The following is a 21,388-nucleotide window of genomic DNA, read 5'->3' on the forward strand; positions in this document are numbered from 1 at the left end:
AATTGTTTCATATAAGATTAAAGCTTCTCTGGCTATATTAAAATATTTATGAATGAAAATTTAAGAAAGAATCGATGTTAAATTAATGTAATAATAATATGTACCTAGGCGTTTATGCTCTCGGTCCCTAAACACCTATAAAATCCAAATGATTGAGGGATGAAAATACTATATCTAAAAAAGGTAGACAGCTGGCATATTGAAAGCAATCGATTCCATACTTAGATTCAGACCCCAAATATGGTAAAAAACAGTTTAAAAATTTTCGGAACCAAAACTAAATTTATTTTTTAGACCTCTGTTAATTTTCCCCTGCAGCTTAATGCAACAATTCCCTTTTTTAATAACCATTTAATATATCATTTGCTTATGAATTAATATATTGCGAATAACTTTTAATTCATTAGTATATCAGAATTCCATCATATCAAGGCTTAAACGACTCGATATTAGTTGCTCTCTTTTTTATTACAGACTCGATATTAGTTGTTCTCTTATTTACAGACCTCTTTCGTCGGTACTCTCTTATACTGTATCATTTACCTGACTGCGAATATTTGCTTAAAGATATTATCAGTGCTTACAGAGAGAGCTCATTAATAAATTTTATTCATGCAATTGGGCTATCTGGAGAATACAAAGAATTCCTTACCCTTCTTGCCCACTTCCATTCGCTTAGTTTATATTTATAAAATGCCTCATTCTGCATCATTTGTTTTCTCTTATCTTCTGATCACAATCCTATTCACTACGCTTCTTTTTGTTGGTTTTCAATTTCGTCACGTAGTCGTAAATGATAAATTATCGGGTTTTAGATTTTATTTGGGTAACGCATATGTTGCATTGGTGAAAATCAAGGTCATTAAGCCGATTTTTAGCCAATCAAATGCAAAATATTTCCCAAATTCTTTTTAATATTAGGGGACGTATTTAATTGAAATTTAAAATATGTTTCCCCAATAATTTTCATGATTAGGATCATAGAGATTTTTTTATAATTGGTCTCAGTATGATCTCTCTAAGTCAGTCGATGCACAGTTTAATGAATTACAATTAGTCAAACATATTCAAAAGAGTATTGAACCGAAAGGGGAAATTTCTAAGTCACCTCTTCATTTCGCTGGTATAAAAGATTTTAAACAAAGTGGGCAGCAGAAATAATGGTAGAAAAGGCACTTGACGCAGAAACTGTTGAAAGTTAGTCTCAAATTGCCATGGCATAAATTCACACCAAGTATTAAAATTGAGGCTGAATAGTAATGAAGATGAGAAGACGTAGCGAGCGGGTACAAATTCTGACTCAGCATAGAGTACAATGAATAGCTGGGTTTAATTACATTCGTTAACGATGACCGCAGCGCGGCGTGGCGGCTTATTCAATCATTCGGAATCGATATCAAAAGAAAGGGATCGGAGTGGTGGTGTTTCCACTGGAAGGTATTCGTGCCGACTATGGTACTTTTCTCAAAGGTGTGAAAGTTCGAAAATACTGGATACATATAAGAATAACTATAATGTTGAGGAAGGCGAAGGAAATTGAATAAGTAATCGAAAAGTATAAATCTCAGTCACTTCATTCATTGTAACGGAATGGATATGGAAAACTTGGCTGACGACTCGAGGAGAAATCACATTTGAATAGCCTAAAGGAGATTAATTCAAACACTTGAACACCGAGAAAATAAAACTTAACAAGCTAAGGAAAGATAATTTGGAACGGGAAACATAAAATATAAGTATTCACTTTTACCGTCTATGAAAATTGAACTAGAATTCATGCATTAGGAAAACTTTTTGCAACATTTAATGAGGATGGGTTATTTTTCGCATAGACACAGCAATCAAGTTGCACTACCGGTCACCAACTTTTTTACTTGCTTTGACTGCGAACAGTGACTGATATCATCACCGTGAATTCTGTTTTTGCATCTATTAAAACTGATTGTGCGGTACTTGGCGGTTAAATATTTTCTTTTAATTTCAATAATGTCATATTTTTCGATTAAATTAATTTGAGTGCATTATAATTTTTTCCAATGCGATTAATTAGATAATGAGGACCGTTTTGGTTGAAAATGATGTTCAAAGCTCCTGTGAATCGTATTTTTAGATAATTTAGATTTCATTCTTTGATGTAAATGGAGCAATTAGCTCTAGAGATTATTTTACAATTCATCTGAGGAACTTACGCAGCTTAAAGCCCATTTCCGCTAATCAGCTTTCTGCGCATTTCGCTTGGGGAACCAACCGCTAGGCTTGTTTCCTATACTCTCTAAATGAGCTTACATGTGGCCAAGCTTTGAAGATCGCATTTGTTTGTGGTAGCTTTTTCGGATGAGTAAAAGCCGTCGTTCATTTCAGTGGGTCCCTTGTGCATGTCATTTTTGTGTCCACTTATCTGTGAGCAGAGTATTAATTTGTGACTGCTGAAGGGAAAGTTTTAGCTGTTTTTCTTAGAACCTATTATATAAAAGTAAAAACGTCATTTCCTCATGAACAGAAAAAGATTTTTTCTCCGAATAAATTACTTAGTAATGGAAATGAACTGTTAAATGTAATTGCTAATCACTGCAATGGCTCGAAAAACTACTATCATTCTCCATTAAAATTTTCAATTTAATATTTCGTTACTATTAAGGAGTTTCATTCGTAATTTAAATGTCCAGTTGATATTTCATTAGTGAGTAATTTTTATTACATAGTAATTAAAAACAGCAACCAGGCGCGCTTTTACTAGGGTGGACGTCTTGCGCTGGTAGATCTCCTCATGTTCAAATTATAAAAATATTTATGGGCTATGAGGAGTTTTTTTATCGGGATATTCTCATATTTACAAAAAAACATTTTATAATTGATTTTAATTTTAGGCTTTGATGCTACTAATCTGATTGGTGCATTAGAACTTAACGAAATGAAACTTATCAGTTAAGTTCCATAAAAAATTGTGAAAATCGGCGCGAGAATGATTCGAAATTTATTTTGTCGAAGAAAAGATAATTATATATATATATATATATATATATATATATATATATATATATATATATATATATATATATATATATATACACGTTTGAAATAAACTCACACGAGCATTATAAATAATGTAAAGGAACTTCTTCTTGCCCTAGGGTGGGCACACAAAAAAACTTAGAAATTGACAGAAAAACGAAAAATAAAATAAAAGTGAGGAACTTACGGGGAAAGGTTGTTTTTACAAATTTTCGATGGGACGCAGCCCATCTTCCAGTCGCCGTTCATGCTTCCTCCCACAAAGCTATGTTTGACCAATGCTATAAAGTGGGAATATTAGCCTCCCTCCCCCCATCTACCACCCCCCTAGAGCTGAAGGACTTGGAACAGGCATGCATATGGGCTTTCCGTGCGTTTTCTGGTCCAGGAATCAACCGCGCCCATTAGAAAGAACAACCAATCCCCGTCCACCGTTTTTCCTCCCTCCATCTTAGCCCTCTCCCTTGCACCCTTCCTTATGCCCTTTCCTCACTTTCCCTCCTCTTCTCACTTGAGAAAGATGGGCTGCGTCCCATCGAAAATTTGTAAAAACAACCTTTCCCCGTAAGTTCCTCACTTTTATTTTATTTTTCGTTTTTCTGTCAATTTCTAAGTTTTTTTGTGTGCCCACCCTAGGGCAAGAAGAAGTTCCTTTACATTAATTATATATATATATATATATATATATATCTTCATTTATTAATTCAAGATTCTCTTTGTTAAACTTCATAGCATTTTATTGCTATCAATATGGTGCAAATCTCGCCTTATCGTGGCTTTTCTTCTTATTTTTATCCCAAACTGGCATCTTTCAACCAGGCATATCGTTACTGTTTCCTGTCGCACTTAGAGATTCCTTGGCTATTCTACCTTTCCACACAATTTCTGAATCATGTACTGGTGATACGAAAATTTTTACAAATCTTAGTACCTTATTCACTGAAAAATTGGCAAAAATCCCCAAAATCTTTGAACAGCTCGACCCTGGAGGGCATTGACCCTAATCACTGTAAACCCTGGAGCTACGAAAATTCCAACGCTCGCAAGTGAACAATTGAATTCCCCGGCCGTGAATCTGACCGCCTCGATAGGCACTCTAAAATTGTTACAAAGCGAAGGAGGGATGGGTTGGACTGAGCCGTTTGCCACTCATTCATCCCTGCATCCAATAAATCATGCGTAAACCGAACGCCCCTGACGAGCGAGCACCACGGGGGGTACGAGGGGAGATTAGGGGTAACCGCGGCGATAATTCCTGAATAAATGAAATCAGAGCCGGAATCCATCAATAATAACCGCCGGTTGCCTCGTTGAAGCGCGCGACTCACCGAAAATCTGCGGAACCGACCTCCTCCCCCCAGAGGTTTTCTCTTGACAGGGTACCGACCATTTATCGTCGCATTGTGCTCAAGCATCCCTTTGGGGGAGCCATTTAATGAAACGTTGCCCGTTTTCCCTCCTCCTCTCCTCCCCCTCACTCCCGCGCTCGAGAGATAATCACCCGTCTCCTTCAACTCCCCTCAGCCCTTCGAATGAGCGAAAAGTCTTCATCCGAGATTGGAGTATGGTGATAATTAATGAATTAAAAATGAAGCTTGCCGCACGGTGTTACATAATTCATGTCAAAATCGGATAAATGGGATGCATAAATTCGCGGATGAAAGTTCTTATCGTATGGATAAATTTGAGACAGGAATCGCTCTCGGAAAGAGGTTTGTATGACGTTCTAAGTGATTGCTCTTCAACTCTTGAAAAAGGAATCCGACAGAAAAATAGTCGTGAATGAGGACCAAGACTTAATCGGTTAAGATGCTGGCGTATCAGGAAGGGGTGCAAATATAGTGCCACTGTGTTTCGTGTGACTTTTTTCGCGTTTAATAAAATATTTAACACGGCTTTTCGTCAATTATTGAATGGTATTCACAGCTTAAAGGGCTATGTCCACCATAACTTATTAATTGTAATAAAGCATTTGGTTGTCTGAGGACGTTAAGGGGTATTACTTATCTACTGCTTGCAACTCTGCGAGCAGATGCATGATGATGAGTAACACTAAAACGCTAATTACTTCATGTTGCATTGTGTTAGGATGGCAATATTTACAACCTCTTGGGATAGTGTGATGTAGGGTAGTGACCGAATAAATTATTCATACAATTAAAATCAATCCTATGGTGTGTGGTATTTATAAGTTACTTTCGTCCTGCTATTAAGTAATGTGTTGTGGGATATCTAATTTTATACATATTCTTTCCATTCTCTCCCAAAAAAATATCATATATAACCATTTTTAGGAGGTCTTGAAATGGAATGGCTTTCCATTTAAGTTATTTTCATTATCTTGCGCATAAAAAATCGAGTGCCTTATTTATTTATAGAAGATTTTAGGGATATGGATTACACTTGAATATATCACTAGCTTGATTTAATTAATTTTTATTTTGATTAAGTATTTTTCACTAATTAATCATGCTTTAGTAAATAATACATCGAGCGAAATCATCTAGGTAGAAAAATCCCTCGATAGTGAGCAATATTTTCCTGTTATCCTTTGCTATGCTCAAAGCTCAAAGTCATCTAATACCCGTGGTTGCCGTTCCCGTTGCGAGTGTAATTTTTTTCGTCCTCAAAAAAGTTGGTATAATCCTTATCGTGGCATGAGGTAATCGAGACTTAGTGATATTTATATTCATTTGGAAATAAAATCTACCTTTTAACCGATTCAAGCAACCGTACTCAGAGGTTCATTCTAATATTACACAAATTAAAGTGTGGAGTATGGCACTCTGTATTTGTCCCTCTCCATCAAGTTAACTATTTTTTATGAGTTATTTTAAATTTTGAAAATTTGTGTATTTCCGATCTATCTTCGGCGCCAAAAATACCCTGTTTTATGGTGAACATTTTATTAAGTCTAAATTTCAGTACCTCTATTCTTGCTGCGCCAAATAACATGCACAGTCTTGAGCAACAATGCCTTTACACCTGATTCAATCCCTTACCTAGAAACCTCAAATTGATTCAGCTCTTCCACCAAATCATTGCGATGAATATTGCTGAAATTTCGTTCTTTATCGTTGCTCGAAGCATCTAATGGAGTATTCTCTTATGACCGCATTCTTTTTCGTTTCCTCTCCCTGCGTTAAAGCAAGTCTACCCCATGTATTCCTAACCGCCTCATTTGAATGGGAATGTGTCGAGAGCGAAAGGGTCGCTGTAAAAGGGAGCTCGCCCATGAGGGGAATAATGAATGAGTAGGGAGGGCCACGAATGATATCGTTGTCCACTTGCTGTCCTTTTCATTCACAATTTCGGCTACTCACGGAGCATAATCATCAGCATGCACGTTATCGGCCATTTTCTCATTTATTCGATTACTCTGTCTCACCATAGCGATATTTTAGCCATCATTCAACATCATGACTTTTATGGCAAATTGGTGCATCCCCTAGTCTTATGATACCCCAGGTTGCTGTTAGCTAGGGAAACGGGTTTGAAGAAGGGCTTGAGCGGGTGAGGAGAGTAATTTACAATAGGGAGCCATGAGTTCTAAGGTATGGATGGCCCTTTTACTACGAGGGCGGCGATTATATCCAGAAACTCATGATAGAGGGAGGATGTTAGGCATGGAAGGAGGACAGAGCTCGTGGATAAAATCAGGTCGGAAATTAGCCGTGTTCTGCGCTGAGTAATAAATTGGAGCCTGCCGATGGGAATAATAATATTAGTGCCGGCTTCCTCGAGAATTTTCTAAATTGGTAGATTCCCTCCCATAATAATCCAAAATTTCCAAAATCTTGTTCCAGTTTATTAATTTCGTATCTTGAGTATTCATCCTGAAATCAAGAAAAAATTGAGGCTTGTTGAAATGCGTTTGAATTCAGTAAATTTGAATGTAATACCTCTGTCGTCCGGTGACCTAACGTATTCCTTTCTCATTTTCTGTCGACCCATCCCCAAAACAGTACAGGATACATCATCTCCTTCAAAAGTATTCACCCGGTATTTCATTTTCTTCATTTCAAGAACAAAAGGAATTTTACAAAAAACTATTATGTTCTTGAATTCATTTAAGAAAACGTCTGAAGTTAGTGCATCTTGTCTTTAAAGAGATATTGCTCAGCGTATTCTTTAGAATATATTTTTAGAATAGTGAAATTTGACCTTAACCTCAATTAGTTGGTTAGGATTTGCTCAAAATTATTCCTATTTTATTCGAAATTGTTCAGTAACAATAATTCAGCGATTGGAATTAAATTATGATATCACTATTACTGGATTTTAAAGAATAACATAAAAATATGCACCAGCATTGAGTCGTTGTTGTGTAGTTTGACATCATGCTTAAGCGCTGCTCTGCAGCTGTTTTATTCTTCCGGTTAAACATCTCTTGAATGCCATTATCAGAGACGAATTGAACAAATAAACATATCTGCGGAATTTAAAAAAGAGGGTGATGATGTCACTGTTTATAATTTTGGTTAAAGCAACACTGCTTATTGATAACTATCTTAGACGTATTTAAGTGAAGAGCACTCAAGATAAACTTAATTTCTGCTCCAAAGGCCCAACAAGAATTTTTCTAACTGCTTTCTCATTTTCTGTCGAGCCATCCCCAAAGCAGTACAGGATACATCATATCTTTCAAAAGTATTATATATGATATCTTCGGGCATCTAATATATGTGTTAGTATCCGTGTGTTCTCCAGTACGCGAGTCCTCAGCAGGCCATCAACTGTATTATGTGTCCAGTGCAGTTCTCCCAGACGAGAAAGCTTCTCCGAACTCCTAAACATTTCCTCTGTCTCAATATTATAGGTAGGAACTATCTCTAAATGAAATCGAAAGCTAAGAGTCACGTAATCATCTGAATGACGTCGCCGACGCTTGACAGCGTGATAAGTGAGCTCCGCGTGCGACTCGTTTCATTGAATAGAGTTCTTAGATGGAATACAAGGGTGTCAATTGTCTCCCAAATATGGAGTAAATTTGAATAAAATGGCACGAACAGAGGTCTAAGTGGAAATTAGAATCTGTATTATTTATCCTTATCAACTGATATTTCTGGTCTAAAAAGCATACAATTAAGGTATTGTAGAGATTGTGCTTATTACATCTCGCGTAGCCTCATTTCCATTCATTACTTCTCTCACATCAAATGATCCCATTTTTTGAGTGGCGAACCTTAGTAGTACCGACTTGTGTTTTGAGCTCCTCTACCCCCTCTGCATAAAGTCTTAGAATTAGAGTTACCAACATTAGTTAATAATGAAGGACGTCGGCAGCATTTTGCTAGAAGCGACCTTTTTCTATTTCATTGAGAGTATCTCAATTTTAGAATTCAAAGGCTTACTTGGAATGTATCTATGCCAAACCAATGTTAAAATATGTTGCATGAGATACTCTGAGGATATTGATACACTGGTAATTTAATTTTGTGAATGCTACTATTCCCGATAGGTTTGGCTACTTTTCTTGCAACTCCAAAAAAAATATGTACAAATTCACCATTTTTCTTCAAGAAGCGGAAATTTCGACCGGTTAAGTATTCAATCGCTTATGTGCGGAAGAAATTCCGAAGGCGCCGTGCAACATTGTCTTTTGTGCGATTGTCAGGAACGTGTTTTCAAATGATGGGTCTCTTCTCTTCATAGTACTCTCTCTCACTCCCTTCCCCCCTACTCCCCACTCTCCGCGAAGGACAAAAAGGAGGAATCCCCGAATATCGGCTCCCCGACGATCCTCAAACACAGGGTGGCAGAGGAGAGCCTCCCTAATCCACTCCACATATTCAATTCGATTCACCCCCACTCCATTTTCACGTACCTCCCTCCCCTGCCTCATCGATTGGTGAAACCCCCTCCCACTCTCCCTTTCTCTCCCCCTTCCCTCTTTTCGAGGGAAAGAAATGTGGCGGTGGGGGAGGAGAGGAGAGAAAGGGATGAAGGGTGGGGAAGGGTACCGGTCGGTAAAAGGGGGGTGGGCTGAGGAAGGGGGTTTAGGACGCGGCCTCGCTTTCCCACGACTGCAGTCGCCGTCTATCCCCTCCATCGGGCCCCTTCGACATCCCCCCTCCGCCCCCTCCGCTTCTCCGCTCGTCCGCCAGGGGTCTCCCTTTCCCCTTGCCCCGTGCTGCCCCCGAGGCGGCATCCGTCCGCACTACACTCTCTCTCCCCTCCCCCCGCCCTGCCATTCTCCCTTGCCCCTTCTCAGTGCCAGTGCGTGGCCGCCGTGGCGTGTGATCGCTCCTGACACTACATCGAGGTGCTGCTCTCTTCGCTCCCGTTCATCACGCCACACCGCCCCCTCCGTGTCTCCGCTCCCCCCTCGCCCGAAAAACAAGAGCAGTCATCTCCTCCGTGCCGCGAGGACGTGGAAAGGGAGCGGTGGTGGTATCTCCAAGTTTCACCTCAAGCCGAATCGCCTCGACAAGCCCGGGTTGGTCATCCCCGGCCTCTGTCCATCCACCGCGCCACCCACCGGCCCTCCCCGGTAAAGAGACCATAACACCCGGCTATCTCCGCAGCGCTGCCCGCGGCGTGTCCATCCTCGGAGGCCGCACTCTTGTGCTGTCACGGCCGCCGTGTACACCGAGCTCTCCGCCGGTATCTCCCTACACCTGACCGTGTTCGCTGGGAGCGGAATGGACTCCCGCGCCACCTTGGCGCACCCGTCGCCGCCGCGAGAATAGTCGCGGAGGCGCGTGCCGAGACCGCGCGGGGGCGGCGGTGGCGGGTGCCGCGGTGGCGTGGACCGCCCCCACATCCTCCTCCGTGGCGCTGGCCGCCTCCTCCGTCCCCCGGGGGGCCGCCGGGACGGGACCGCGGGGGCGGAGGCGATGCGGGGGCGGGACCGCGGGGGAGGAGGAGGAGGAGGCGGCGGACGCTGCCGGAAGAGGAGGAAGCGGGACGCCGCCTCCGGAGGCGGCGAGGGTTGAGGAGGCCTCGAGGGATCACCACCGCCTCCGCCGCCACCACCACCATCACCACCATCTGCAAGAGCACTACCACCACCAATTGCAGCAGAGGCACCGCTTGCCGGCCATGCCGCTATCTCCCCTCCTGCTCCTCCTGCTTCTCACCCGTCTAGGACGCTGCCTTGACGCCGGTGAGTGTTTCGCGTTAGCCGCCCACATATCACCGCCATTCCCATCTCTGTCCCCCATGGGTGGGGACGCACTAGAACGACATCTCTCATAGGGCCAATGTTTCTTCTTTGCTAAGTACGGGGTGATGTGCGGCAATGCGTCTCGTCGGTCATACCCGGTATTTCCGAAAGTTTTGATTTCGATTGTGACGGTTTTGGTGGTAGAAATAACCTAGGAACGGCCACGGCCACAATTACGGATACGATTTATTGTAGGCGTCCAGCCTGCTATTTCGACCACTCCTAAAATCAGCATTAGTTTCGTATAATTTAAGTCGGGGACAATTCACGAGGAGACTCAAAAATATATTTCATTTCTATGACAGCAAATACGGTGAGTCGGTTTCGATTAAAATCAAAAATTTTGATTTTACGACCCTGGTTCGACCAACCAGTCGCATTTTGCCTGGTGTGCGTCGTTCTAAATTGTTGTAGTATTACAACTGGCCTAATGCGACATGCCTTGGTCGGGGTCACGATAGTGCGTCCCTTTCCTTATCACAGTGCTCCCAATCGGAATCCTACCATCTCTTCCTTTTCTGTCGAACTCTTTGCACTGCTCTCCCCCCGTTGCGCCCTCATTGCGGGGAGGAGGTCACCTTCAGGACAATTGATCTCTTGACTGCGCACAGAAAGGGAAAACAAGAGAGCCGCGCGATGTCCTCTTCCTGGTACTCTTCTCTCTCTTTCTCTTCCCTTGCGAATGTCTGCCTTTTGTCCCTCTCGCCGCGTCTGGCGTTGACGGCCCACTTGGCGGCAACTTTGGGATCTGATTTTATACATCACCCACTGCCAAACAGGGTCGCTGAGGCCGGTGGGAAGAGGGTCGTGCTGCAAGAAGTGAATCAAGCTGAAAGCAGCTTATCTTTCTCTTGTAACTGCCTAATCATTCGCTTGTGATGAATCCTGGTCTATAAGTTAGTTCTAAAACATCTCCCGTGTTCGTATCAGCATATTCAAGCGGACAAGCATTAGTATTTCTCTTACTTTACATGATACCTTTAGAATTGTTCGGTGAATAGTGGCTGCGTTGGTTTGAGGACGAGTTCGGAATCTCGTTCATATTTCGTGAACAATCCTGAGTGAAGATTGACACTCCTTATTTGTATGGTTGTAAATTACATTGCCTTCTCCATTTGATCGTCTTTTCTTGGCGGCTTCCCTCTCTGCATTCGCATCCCCTGAGGAGTTCTGTCTTTGCGGCTTACATAACGCGCAACCATCCTTACGCACACTCTCGCACTCCCGATTCCCCGAAACGCTCCTCTCACGTAGACGGCGTCTTTATCCCCTCTTAGCTGTATTATCTCCTTTCATTCCGTGCCCCTTCCTCATCTTCGGCTACGTCTCCAATAGTGAAATCTCCGCAATACCTGTAGTTCATTGATACAGTCGCTTCCATTCCCCTCTTGCCTATATCGTTTCACTGAAATCCCCCTCTTTTCGTGCCATTTGATCTTTTCTCTTGCTCATTGTTCTCGATTTTACCTTTTCATTTCGCTGGATTCAGTCGTTGCGTGTTTGTCTGTCTTTATCTTTGCCTTTCATCCCTGCGTATTTCCTCACCGGGATTAGCCGAATTCATAGCTGCATCCGTCTCCGATAAGGGAGGATTTCAGACTTTCTCCACGAATGTGGTTTGTTGTCAGTTTCGCTCTTATAATACCTGACTTCAAGAAACAGTCCAAACTGACCTCGAAAAGTATGGAAGCCATAATTTTGTTTGAACCCGGTATAAAACAAAAGTTATCAATGTTTTTTCACCTCTTCGTCTGTTCTCCTTCATACCCTGTCTTTCTTTGAACCCAAACCTCTTGCCTAACGCATCTTTCACAACTCGCCTGATCCTTCCATTGCTGCTACTTTAAATGTAATAGTTTCGAGGTGTTTCGCGCTACTCACCGCAGTATGTTTCATCTTTTCCTCTCCGAAGTCTTGCTCTCCACTCGATACTTCCCACCCGCAGTGCACTACTCCATTCTAGTCTCACTTCGATTTCGTATTTGGTCAATTCGGGCTCATTCCCTCCTCAACGCAATGTGCTCAGGTGCTCATAGTATTTCTTATTTTCAGAAGAAAACATGCTCAGTTTGATGTAAATCTCAAATATATTTCCATTTTTCAAATCTCCACTTATATCTGGTCATTTTAGTTCAACTCAGACCGTTGACTCCTTGAACGCGACCAAGGTGAGCCGGCTCGCGTCGCAGTGCTGACGCCAGGCGATGGGTCTGATTGCATCAAACCCTTTGACTAGGACCTCTGTGAGAGAACAAAAATTATTTTAGGGCTATCGCGTGGCCAATGATACAAAGTCATCTTCGTGGAGAAAAAAATGAGCATGCAGAGGAAATTTTGGTGCACATCAATGAAGCTGTGGAATATTTCGTACGTTTTTTGTTTCGGTCTTCTTCAGTGCGCCAGAAGCGCCACTTTTAAATTATCTCCAGGTCGCCGGGAACTTTGACCCTCCTCGCACTCCCTCATGCGACCTCCCGTCTTTAATTTGCATGTCTTTTCGCACCCCTAGAGACTCATTTTGTATTCCCTTTGCGTATTCTGTTTCTCTTCTCGCCGCTCCGGCACATCTCTGACCCATTAGAATGCTGTTGCAGGCGAAGGGTTCGCGCTCCCCTGGGAAAATAGTTACGCTAGCTTAGTAAATCATCATGAATAGACAAACATTTCCTTCCACCACCTCATTCAATTTAAATGAAAATTTCGCATGTGGGGTGTTAAAGTGGTTGAAACTAGCTATCTTACTTGTAATTCATGGTTATCTGAGCTAATCATTCGAAAATTTTGGGATAATATTCGGTACCGAATATATATATTCAAACTCGTAGAATTTATTTACCCGTGTAAGGGGAACTGAGCGTATCTTGTGTCTAGCTTTTTTGAGAAGCCTGATATTGGACTCATATTTGCAACTAAACTTTAGTTGAGGCTGTTGGATCGATGACGAGTATTTTCTCATGGACAATACGATGCAAAAAGTGAAGATTTTTTTATGGTGTCTAATAAAAAGAAAAAGACTTTTTTAATTTTTTCGGATATGAATAATTGTATCGAAAGCGCATCAAAATAAAATATCTATCTGGAGGCTGTTATCAAATAATATACGTTGAAATTTGGAACAGCAACTTTTGTATTCAGATTACATGAAATGAAAAAGAAGGTAATACACAAATGCATTACAGGCCCCTTTGAAATAGTTATGTGCAATTATTTTAATTATTCTCATATCTAATATCCAAATAGAAAATCTGGGGTAATTATTGACTTACAAGTAGGCATTTTATGGGTTTCGTTCACGATCATTGATTGCATTCGATTGTTTCTCCAGTTTTCCTGATGGTGTCTTTGCATGGGGGTGTGTCAACCATGTGTTCTTAAGTTCGCAATTCGGAAGGTATTTACCTTAAAATTACATAGTCCCCGTATCCTGACACTAAATGAAATTGCAAGTACATATTTTCAGGTCTCTCTATGGGTATCGAAGTATTTTTAGCGATTCTTAGTTGCAGGTTATTGGAGATAAATATCATTTTTCGAAAGTTCTCATTGAGTGTTATTACGTCATTTGAATCCTACTTTTTAACTATGCCATATAACATAGGCGCTGTTTGAAGAAATTTAATTTTTTTCCGTGTAGATCCCTGTTACCCAGTTGCATACTTAAGAGAAAATGGAAAAAACCGAGAGTCAAGGATTTTGGACGCATTTCAGGATATTTAGATATAAATCATAAGGTGATATTTTTCTAGACGTTAAAGTCATTCTGTTGTTCAAAATTTCCTATGAGCTGAAGAGGTGTAGTCTTCTTTGGTATTCATGGTTTTACAATTTTACGATGTATGTTTTTCGCTACATTAATTGCGATACTTTTGCTTAAATTCTACATATGTTCTGATTGTATCTTGGCTTCGACGGAAGCATTGGACGTACAAAAAATGAAAAATTTAGCCTAGGCGAGTGATTAACGTTCATATCACCCAAATGATGGAGTACTACAGCAAGTCCTAGCTTAATCATAGTGGAATGCTGCTATGTACTCCACCCGTACCGTAAATTTTAGGTATTGTTTAGAAATAAATTCGGTTCTAAATTCATGGAAATTGAAAACAATGGACAAAACTAAAGCATTAAATTACCATAAAATCGAATGGATTTCTATTACTATTTTGTTTTTGTAATTGCAAGAACTTGGGACTCGCATTTTTTTCCCATTTCCCTCTATCAGATTGCCTAGCATTGATATCTGCTCGGTGATCCATATTAATGTTTTCTTTCGCACCAGGTGCGTTATATTCTTCCACTTGATCCGCAAATACCTGTATATTTTGGCATAATTGAACTCTTAAGGCTGAAGCCGTCTGTTTCTATCACCGTTCTCGTTCACTCATTTCCCCGGTCTTCGTCGCATTTTCCATTTCTGCTTCTGTGAAGCTCTTTTAGAAATCGCTCAAAATATGAAGGAAGTTATGCCTATGTCGTATTTGAATGTTTTCATCGTCACCGTAAACCTAGTTTCAAAACTTTGTTTTGTGATCTTGCCTTGCATTTTGCTGCTTGGTAAATTTTCGGGATTTCTATTAAGTCCTCTGGATGCTAAATTAACGGAGAGCTGTACGCTTATTGTATTTTATAATGGTGTTAAATATTTTTACAGGTTAATTATTTTACCAATTCGTATTAGCCTACTCAAATTTATCATGCGATTTAGCATAAAACTAACCCTCAGTAAGGTATTCCTTAGAGGTTTTGAGGGAGTTATTTTTTAAGTGAATTTTCACTTCTGCTTATATTTAGTGTAAAACGTTAATGACAGTTGACTGCTTATCGCTCGTAGTAGTTCTCCCCAATAATAATAAAACTCGTTTCTTTCATTCTCCGCGCTTGCTATTTTAGTGAACTGCTTTCAAAGAGAAATTTAAGGTAACAAGAAAATATTTCCGTATCCCGGAACAACGCAGACCGACAGGGTGGGCAAATAATCAAAGGCAACTTGGCAGTTGAGTGTTTGATGATCTTTTCACGTGCTTGAATGCAATGTAACGTATTTTATTAGGTTCCGTCACGTCTGTCGGGCGAAATAAGGGTGCTTCGATCGTGACGTCACGTTCTACCCCAATTCGTTTACATGTACACTTCTTCACACCCTTAAGCATGGAACCCCTTGGAGTAATTAATGTCTATCTTTTTTATGAATAGCGCAGTGTTTCTATCCCCCTTGCGTGCAAACTTCATTTTGTTGGTTGTGGTGCGAGCTTTTTTACTCTTTTTCCCCCTTCCCTTGAATTTTCATCGTTGTGCGGCATGAATTTATTCGTAGTCTAATAGTATTCCCTCATTTTGAATTTGATTGTTTTGTGTGGGACTCTTAATTTCTTAAAAGGCCTCGTATTTGGTACGAGTGGAACGAAGACCATTCATGAGAGCGAAAGAAGAAATTGGAAAGTGTACCCAGCCTGAATCGTGTGATTCGTGACCACGGCTTCGTTGTATGACTACACCTTCTGGAGATTTATGTGCGAGGGTTGGCGGCATTAACATCCACCCTCTGGCTGTATTTTGCACCCTTCGCGCCCTCTTGAGTAAGTCACTTGGAGAGGTTGCTAGGCAACGGAAGTGTTTGTGAACTAGAAAGCGATGCACCTACTTAAGTAGAGCCTGTTAGTTTTTTCAGACCTCATAATTCACCAGATGTATTTCATTTAGCAAGGATCAAACAATAAAAGAATCAAAGAATAGAGCAAAGAATAAAATATTTACTAAATTTCGTATTTCCTGTATTGCTCTTAGCTTATTTATCAATAGTGTTATCAACGCCTTTATTAAGGTTAGATTGAGCCTAGCAATTAGAAGCCTCGACTTCCACATAGCTGGCCTTTACCAATATGGGTTAATCAGCCGGCCGAAATATGCAGTGCAAATACTTATTCACCTAATTCAAAGTTTTCATCAGCAGTGTTTTCTGATTGATTAACCTCGCGTTGCATTTCATGATGCTCGAGGTTTCAAGCTAATGCAAACCAAATCTGTTAAAAAAATATGTACATCGCCTTCTGCTCATTAATACATTTTCATCTAAGTGTACTATTTTCCATCGTATTTTAATAATGTACCTACTTGGTTGTAAATGTCTAGGTTGCCAAATTCGGTATTACGTGCTTGATTTGGTGTGTGTGGATGTGGCGGTTCTCTTTTTTCTCTCAAGGGCCTACCTTCTGTAATTCCAAATAGAAATTCGTCATTATCCGTCATCAGAAAGGTGCTTGCGTCTAATACGATGGGCTTAGCCGATGCGGCTGGAAAACAACCGAGACCGTGTAATTTTTGCTCACTTGCATAAGGAGAATTCCTTGGGACGTTATGGCTTAGTTTTATTTACTGAGGGGCCGAACTATTCTTATGAAAGAGAGTTTTATTGGATGAGCAAATCGTAATCACAAATCTCTTGCCGTACCCCCGCATTCGAAGGCCTCGCCGCCTGGGCTTAGATGAGCTTTGACAACCCATTTTAACGCCCAGACCCTTTTATTGTCCCCGGTTTATTCTTCCGGTTGACGAGGGGGTTCATTCTTCCGATTCCTGGTTCCAATTAATCCGCCGGTTTATTCCTCATGACACTGCCTCCCTTTTCTTTCCCCGAAATGATGGCCTGCCCCCCTTGTCTCCCGTACGCAGACGAGCCTTACTTTCCTATTCGACCCCTCGCTTTCTCATCGCTGGGCTTTGAATCCTGAGACCGCAGATGACTGCATCTCTGCGTTCTTTACTACTATCTTATTGCAGATTCATCACTTGCCATTCTTCATCTTAAGATCACTAAATGTTATTCCATTTTCTTCCTTACGATACTAAGATAGGCATAAACTTTTGTATAAATTGTCATTTTACTATCAGTTTTTGTGTTTTAATAAGTTTATTTTTTAGGGATTAAGAGCTGTTTTAGTGTGCCCAATCTTCAGCGTCTTTTGCAAGCTCTGGCCATTTACGCATCCGTATTTTTTCCCCTTTTTGCTAACTAACTGCATGATAAATAATTAGTTCATTCGTTTTGTCTCTAGCCACCGTATGTGACTTCAATTTTTGACATTTTAATGAACTATTTTTCTCTGGTGCTGTTCTTACCGGGTAGCAATTGGCTTTACAAAACTTCATCTATTGCCCTGATGTTATTTCTGTCTCGTAATACTTTGTCTTCGAAATAGGCTGATGTCAATGTTTTGTTACGCTTTCTGTAAATTCACAACGCCCATTAGTGTATCTAAACTTTGTCTTCATAATTTTAATAAAATATCAATAAAAAACTCAATGTGTTCTATAATGTCCGAACTTTAGAACACCAGCTCCTCAATTCAACCAGGGCCATCGTTTTGCATAGTCTTCACTAATGGCACCTTTCGTGATCAAGGTTTGACAACCTGGTAAACTTCTTCCCGCCTACCTTCCGTGGTGAGGCATGCATGACGACCATTCAAAATGTCATTCCCGTTTATGTACGCAATGATGATTATCGTCTTGATTTTTTTATACATGTTGAATTTTGCTGGGTCTTTCAGCTGGTACAACTTTTCACAGAAAATGAAAAATCATTTCAGGTCGTTACGAAACGTTTTGCGCTTCGATTTCCATTTTTCTTACTCTTTTGGCCTATTTCAATATTGTAGCCTGGCTGTGGAGGTGATTTAGGAATTGCATCCTTTCATCCACTTAGTTTCCTTCTCTGTATTCAAATTTTTACCCTCATATTTAGCACCGTGACCAACTCCTTTTTGCCCGTGGGATGCTTCATGTGGTGTGCGTGCTTCTTTTTCCATTCTTTGTCTCAATACTCCATTAAATGGATTCCATGATAAATGAGGCCACTTCAATGGCGTGAACTCAGTACTCTTTACTGTCCCTGTTGTGGTACATCAATAAATTATGAATAATCTCTCGGTTGATGTCACGTCACATGCAAGCGGACGAATTCAGGGAATTTAGCACTATTGCAAATGGAAACAACAAGTTTATTCCCTATGCTTTTAAATGTGACTCGTACGCTCAGTTTCGCGAAATCCTGAGGAGTCATAGCAATAGAAATTGGTGAAAACCTATCAAATCGCACTTGAAATCAATTTGCACCGTGTACTTTCATTTGAAATGCTGTTAAATAAAAAATAAATTCTGAAGGTTCTTCGTTCATCATCAAGTTTACGATTAAGCAAATCTGAAAGAAAAGGAGTGGGCAAAAATTCTCGTCGGTGACCAGAAATCGGTTGAAACCAGTCGAGTATCGTTAGGAGTTCCATTGAACAAACTCTTTTCGTGTCCTATATTGCTTTAAAATCCTCCGTCACACTCCTTAAGTCACGTTCGCGAATGATAATAATAATTTTCTCAACTTAAATTCGCACTTAAGGTTTCATGACCCTATAAACGTCGTACTGCTTAAGAAAAATGCCAATTTTTGTCAGGAATACTTCGGAGAAGTTCCTTACCACATTGTTGTACTTACGATAATATTGGAAATGAATCAATTATTATAATTCTCAGGAGTTTGCAAGAGTAGAGAGTAGATCAGACTCAACCAATTCAGTTCATTTGTCTCCTGGGAATGACAAGAAAGTGATCGAAACTGTTTGTCATTTACAATTCGTGAATAAACAAAGTGGTTTTCTTGTCTAAGAAGTCTTCTCTGAGGATGACCTCTCATTAATATTTTGTCTATTTTCGGTGACCCCAGTAAAATCTTCAGATGACTAGGTTGAGTCCTGTTAAAATGTATGCGGAGTTAAAGAAGCGTTTTCATTTGCAATATCCCTTTAAAGCCCGTCGTCTCTTCCGGAACGGCCAGTATAATCGGTTAATTGACAGATCCCTTTAAGCCATCCGCGATCAATGCGGTGAGAGGGACTTGGGCAGGAAGTGACGGACAGGTTGCGGGGAGGAGCAGAGGGGATTCGATCGTTGACATCTTGGCGACCCCCGCGGCGGGGGAGAAATGCATCCCGCCGCCCACCTTGGCTCCGAGCCGCGGGAACGTGTCGCGAGGAAGGGCGACCTTCGGGAATTAATTAGGCCGGCAGTGCACACGTCCTTCTGTCTCTCTCTCTCCCCTCCTCCTACCCCCTCCCAAGCCCCCGCCCCACCGTCCCGCTATGAACGTAGTCGACTCTCGTCGAGAGGCATAACCCTCCCTGTTCCACTCTCCGTCGTCCCAATGCCGGTTGTTTCGGTCACGCACTCCAGTCTGGACGCGGTGTTTTATTTATTTTTTTCGGGGTTCCTGCTCGAGGATTGGAAGGGGGGGGAGAGTTCCCAGACGTTCCTTCTCTTTCTCTCTCTCCCTCTCCCCCACTGCTGAGTCTCATCTTTCCCATGGGTCGTCTGTTGCGGTGGTTCCTGACCACGTGAATCACTCTCGGTGTACGGGTGTAGTAGCCCCTTACTCGTTCCGTCAATTTACTCCCCTTCTATCCGTCCTAACTGCAGCGGGTTGATCAATTCAATTATTTTGCGGTAAATTGTGAGGCAATGGTAACTTGGCTAACAATAACCAACGAGGATGTGCTCGACACTGGGTATGGTGATAGGACATTTTGTATTGCAAAATAATGGGAAGATTGAGTGATTGTTGAAGGTATTTAGGGGCTAATATACTTTCATCCTAATGATAGAAGAAAACTTGTGTGGTGGACGAAGTACAGAATGAAAGAGTGTATAATAACGATAGAAAAGGGTGTATTTTTACCGAAATGAAGAATGAAATCCTGAAGAATGCGAAGTCCTGAATATCATTGATAATAATGCTTGATCAAATCTAACTTGACCAGTAAGTTATCGCTCACAATAAAAATAACGGGAATTCGATTCAAAAACCACCTTCCGGAGTTTGCATTGATGAAGTTGCTTTTTGCTAAAGTTTCCTTGAAATGTCTTCATGCTATGCATACTTTAACCTTGTTAACAATCCCTTAAAATGATTTCTACTCATATTTTTCAGGAGGTTATTTCTCCTCGCCTTGGTTTCATTTAGCTTTAATCGTTTGTTTTTCATTTACCCTTTGATTTGCTATGCAACCGTGCAGATTCTATTCCGTGGGGAATCCAATCGATTGTGAAGCACTTGCGCAGATCTCTGAAGTAATTATTTTCGCCAATTCAGTTTCGTGGATTTTGCTCCAGTCGATAAGCTATGTGGCTACCTAATCCGAGAGCGAATGCACTGATATGTGATTCTGCTGGCCTTGAGTTACAAAACATCTTGCAGCTATCGTATATATTGTAGAAAAAAATCAATTATTAGCATGTAGCATTAGCTCTATTTCAACAAAATGGTCTAAAATGTAATGGTACTTGTCCTTCGACAGTAAAATTTTCTCTTTTTTAGTCATAGAATTTTTGGAATATCGTTTTTCGATTCACCATGAGGTTCAGGGTTTGTGAAGTCTCATTCTTATGCAATTTTTTTAGAGAAATGACCTATCTTTCAATGTTATCGCAGATCTCGGTAAACAAAGGTTTATTTTGTGAAAGAAATCGATGTCTTTTCCTTGCTAGAAAACGAGATCAGGTGGACTTTTCCTTTCGAATGAGAAAGCACTGACAAAATCAATATTTTGCTAACTTTGTGACGCAACCTCGAAGGTAATAAGAAGGTAGTTTGATCTGTTTGTGATAACATTCCATACCGAGGTCCCGTATTCTAAGCCCATCGAAGGTGAGATTCATCATATTTGGAATCTCTCTGTCGCGGTCATCGGTCTTAGATTACATTAATTATGTTCCCAAAATGTGAATTCTGTAGAAACCTGTGCACAATTAGCCATATTGGGTGACTAAACGCTTACTTAACCTCGTATTTAACCGATATACTACGATATTATAACCCCTTACACCATTCTTATCGGTGCAAATATGTGATTGTGGATATAATTGCCTGTTCTGGAATTTAAAAAAAGTTATAAAGTCTTAATTTTATATATGAGACTCATTTCCACTAACTTCATGAATGATTATTGTAAATAGACTGTTGATAATGATCTTAAGCACACAAATATTTTATCACTCCATCATCATAGCCTCTAGGGATTTAATTTTGGAATAGCCCTATATTTTGAATTCTCCCATTTTAAATTATGTGTAAGTTTTACTTTTGATTATTTAGCTATCATTAATGCAAATAAAATATTGAATCAATGAAAATTGTATCAATATGAATTCACTGCTGAATGCTTT

The 21,388-nt window shown here is 40.6% G+C and overlaps 1 protein-coding gene across 4 annotated transcripts in view; it reads left to right on the forward strand.

Annotated features, from left to right (window-relative positions):
- Window positions 1–9,891: 9,891 nt before the first annotated feature.
- Window positions 9,892–21,388, forward strand: part of LOC124162936 (protein kinase C-binding protein NELL1-like) — a 181,474-nt gene continuing 169,977 nt past the window's right edge. For 3 of the 4 annotated variants that reach the window (XM_046539688.1, XM_046539689.1, XM_046539690.1), the window contains exon 1: window positions 9,892–10,120. In XM_046539688.1, the coding sequence (XP_046395644.1) occupies window positions 10,057–10,120 (64 nt within the window). In that variant the 5' untranslated portion in view covers window positions 9,892–10,056. The remainder of the gene's footprint in view (window positions 10,121–21,388) is intronic. The other variant, XM_046539691.1, reaches the window with a different exon arrangement.

Source organism: Ischnura elegans, chromosome 7, assembly GCF_921293095.1.
Source record: "Ischnura elegans chromosome 7, ioIscEleg1.1, whole genome shotgun sequence".
Classification (NCBI taxonomy): domain Eukaryota; kingdom Metazoa; phylum Arthropoda; class Insecta; order Odonata; family Coenagrionidae; genus Ischnura; species Ischnura elegans.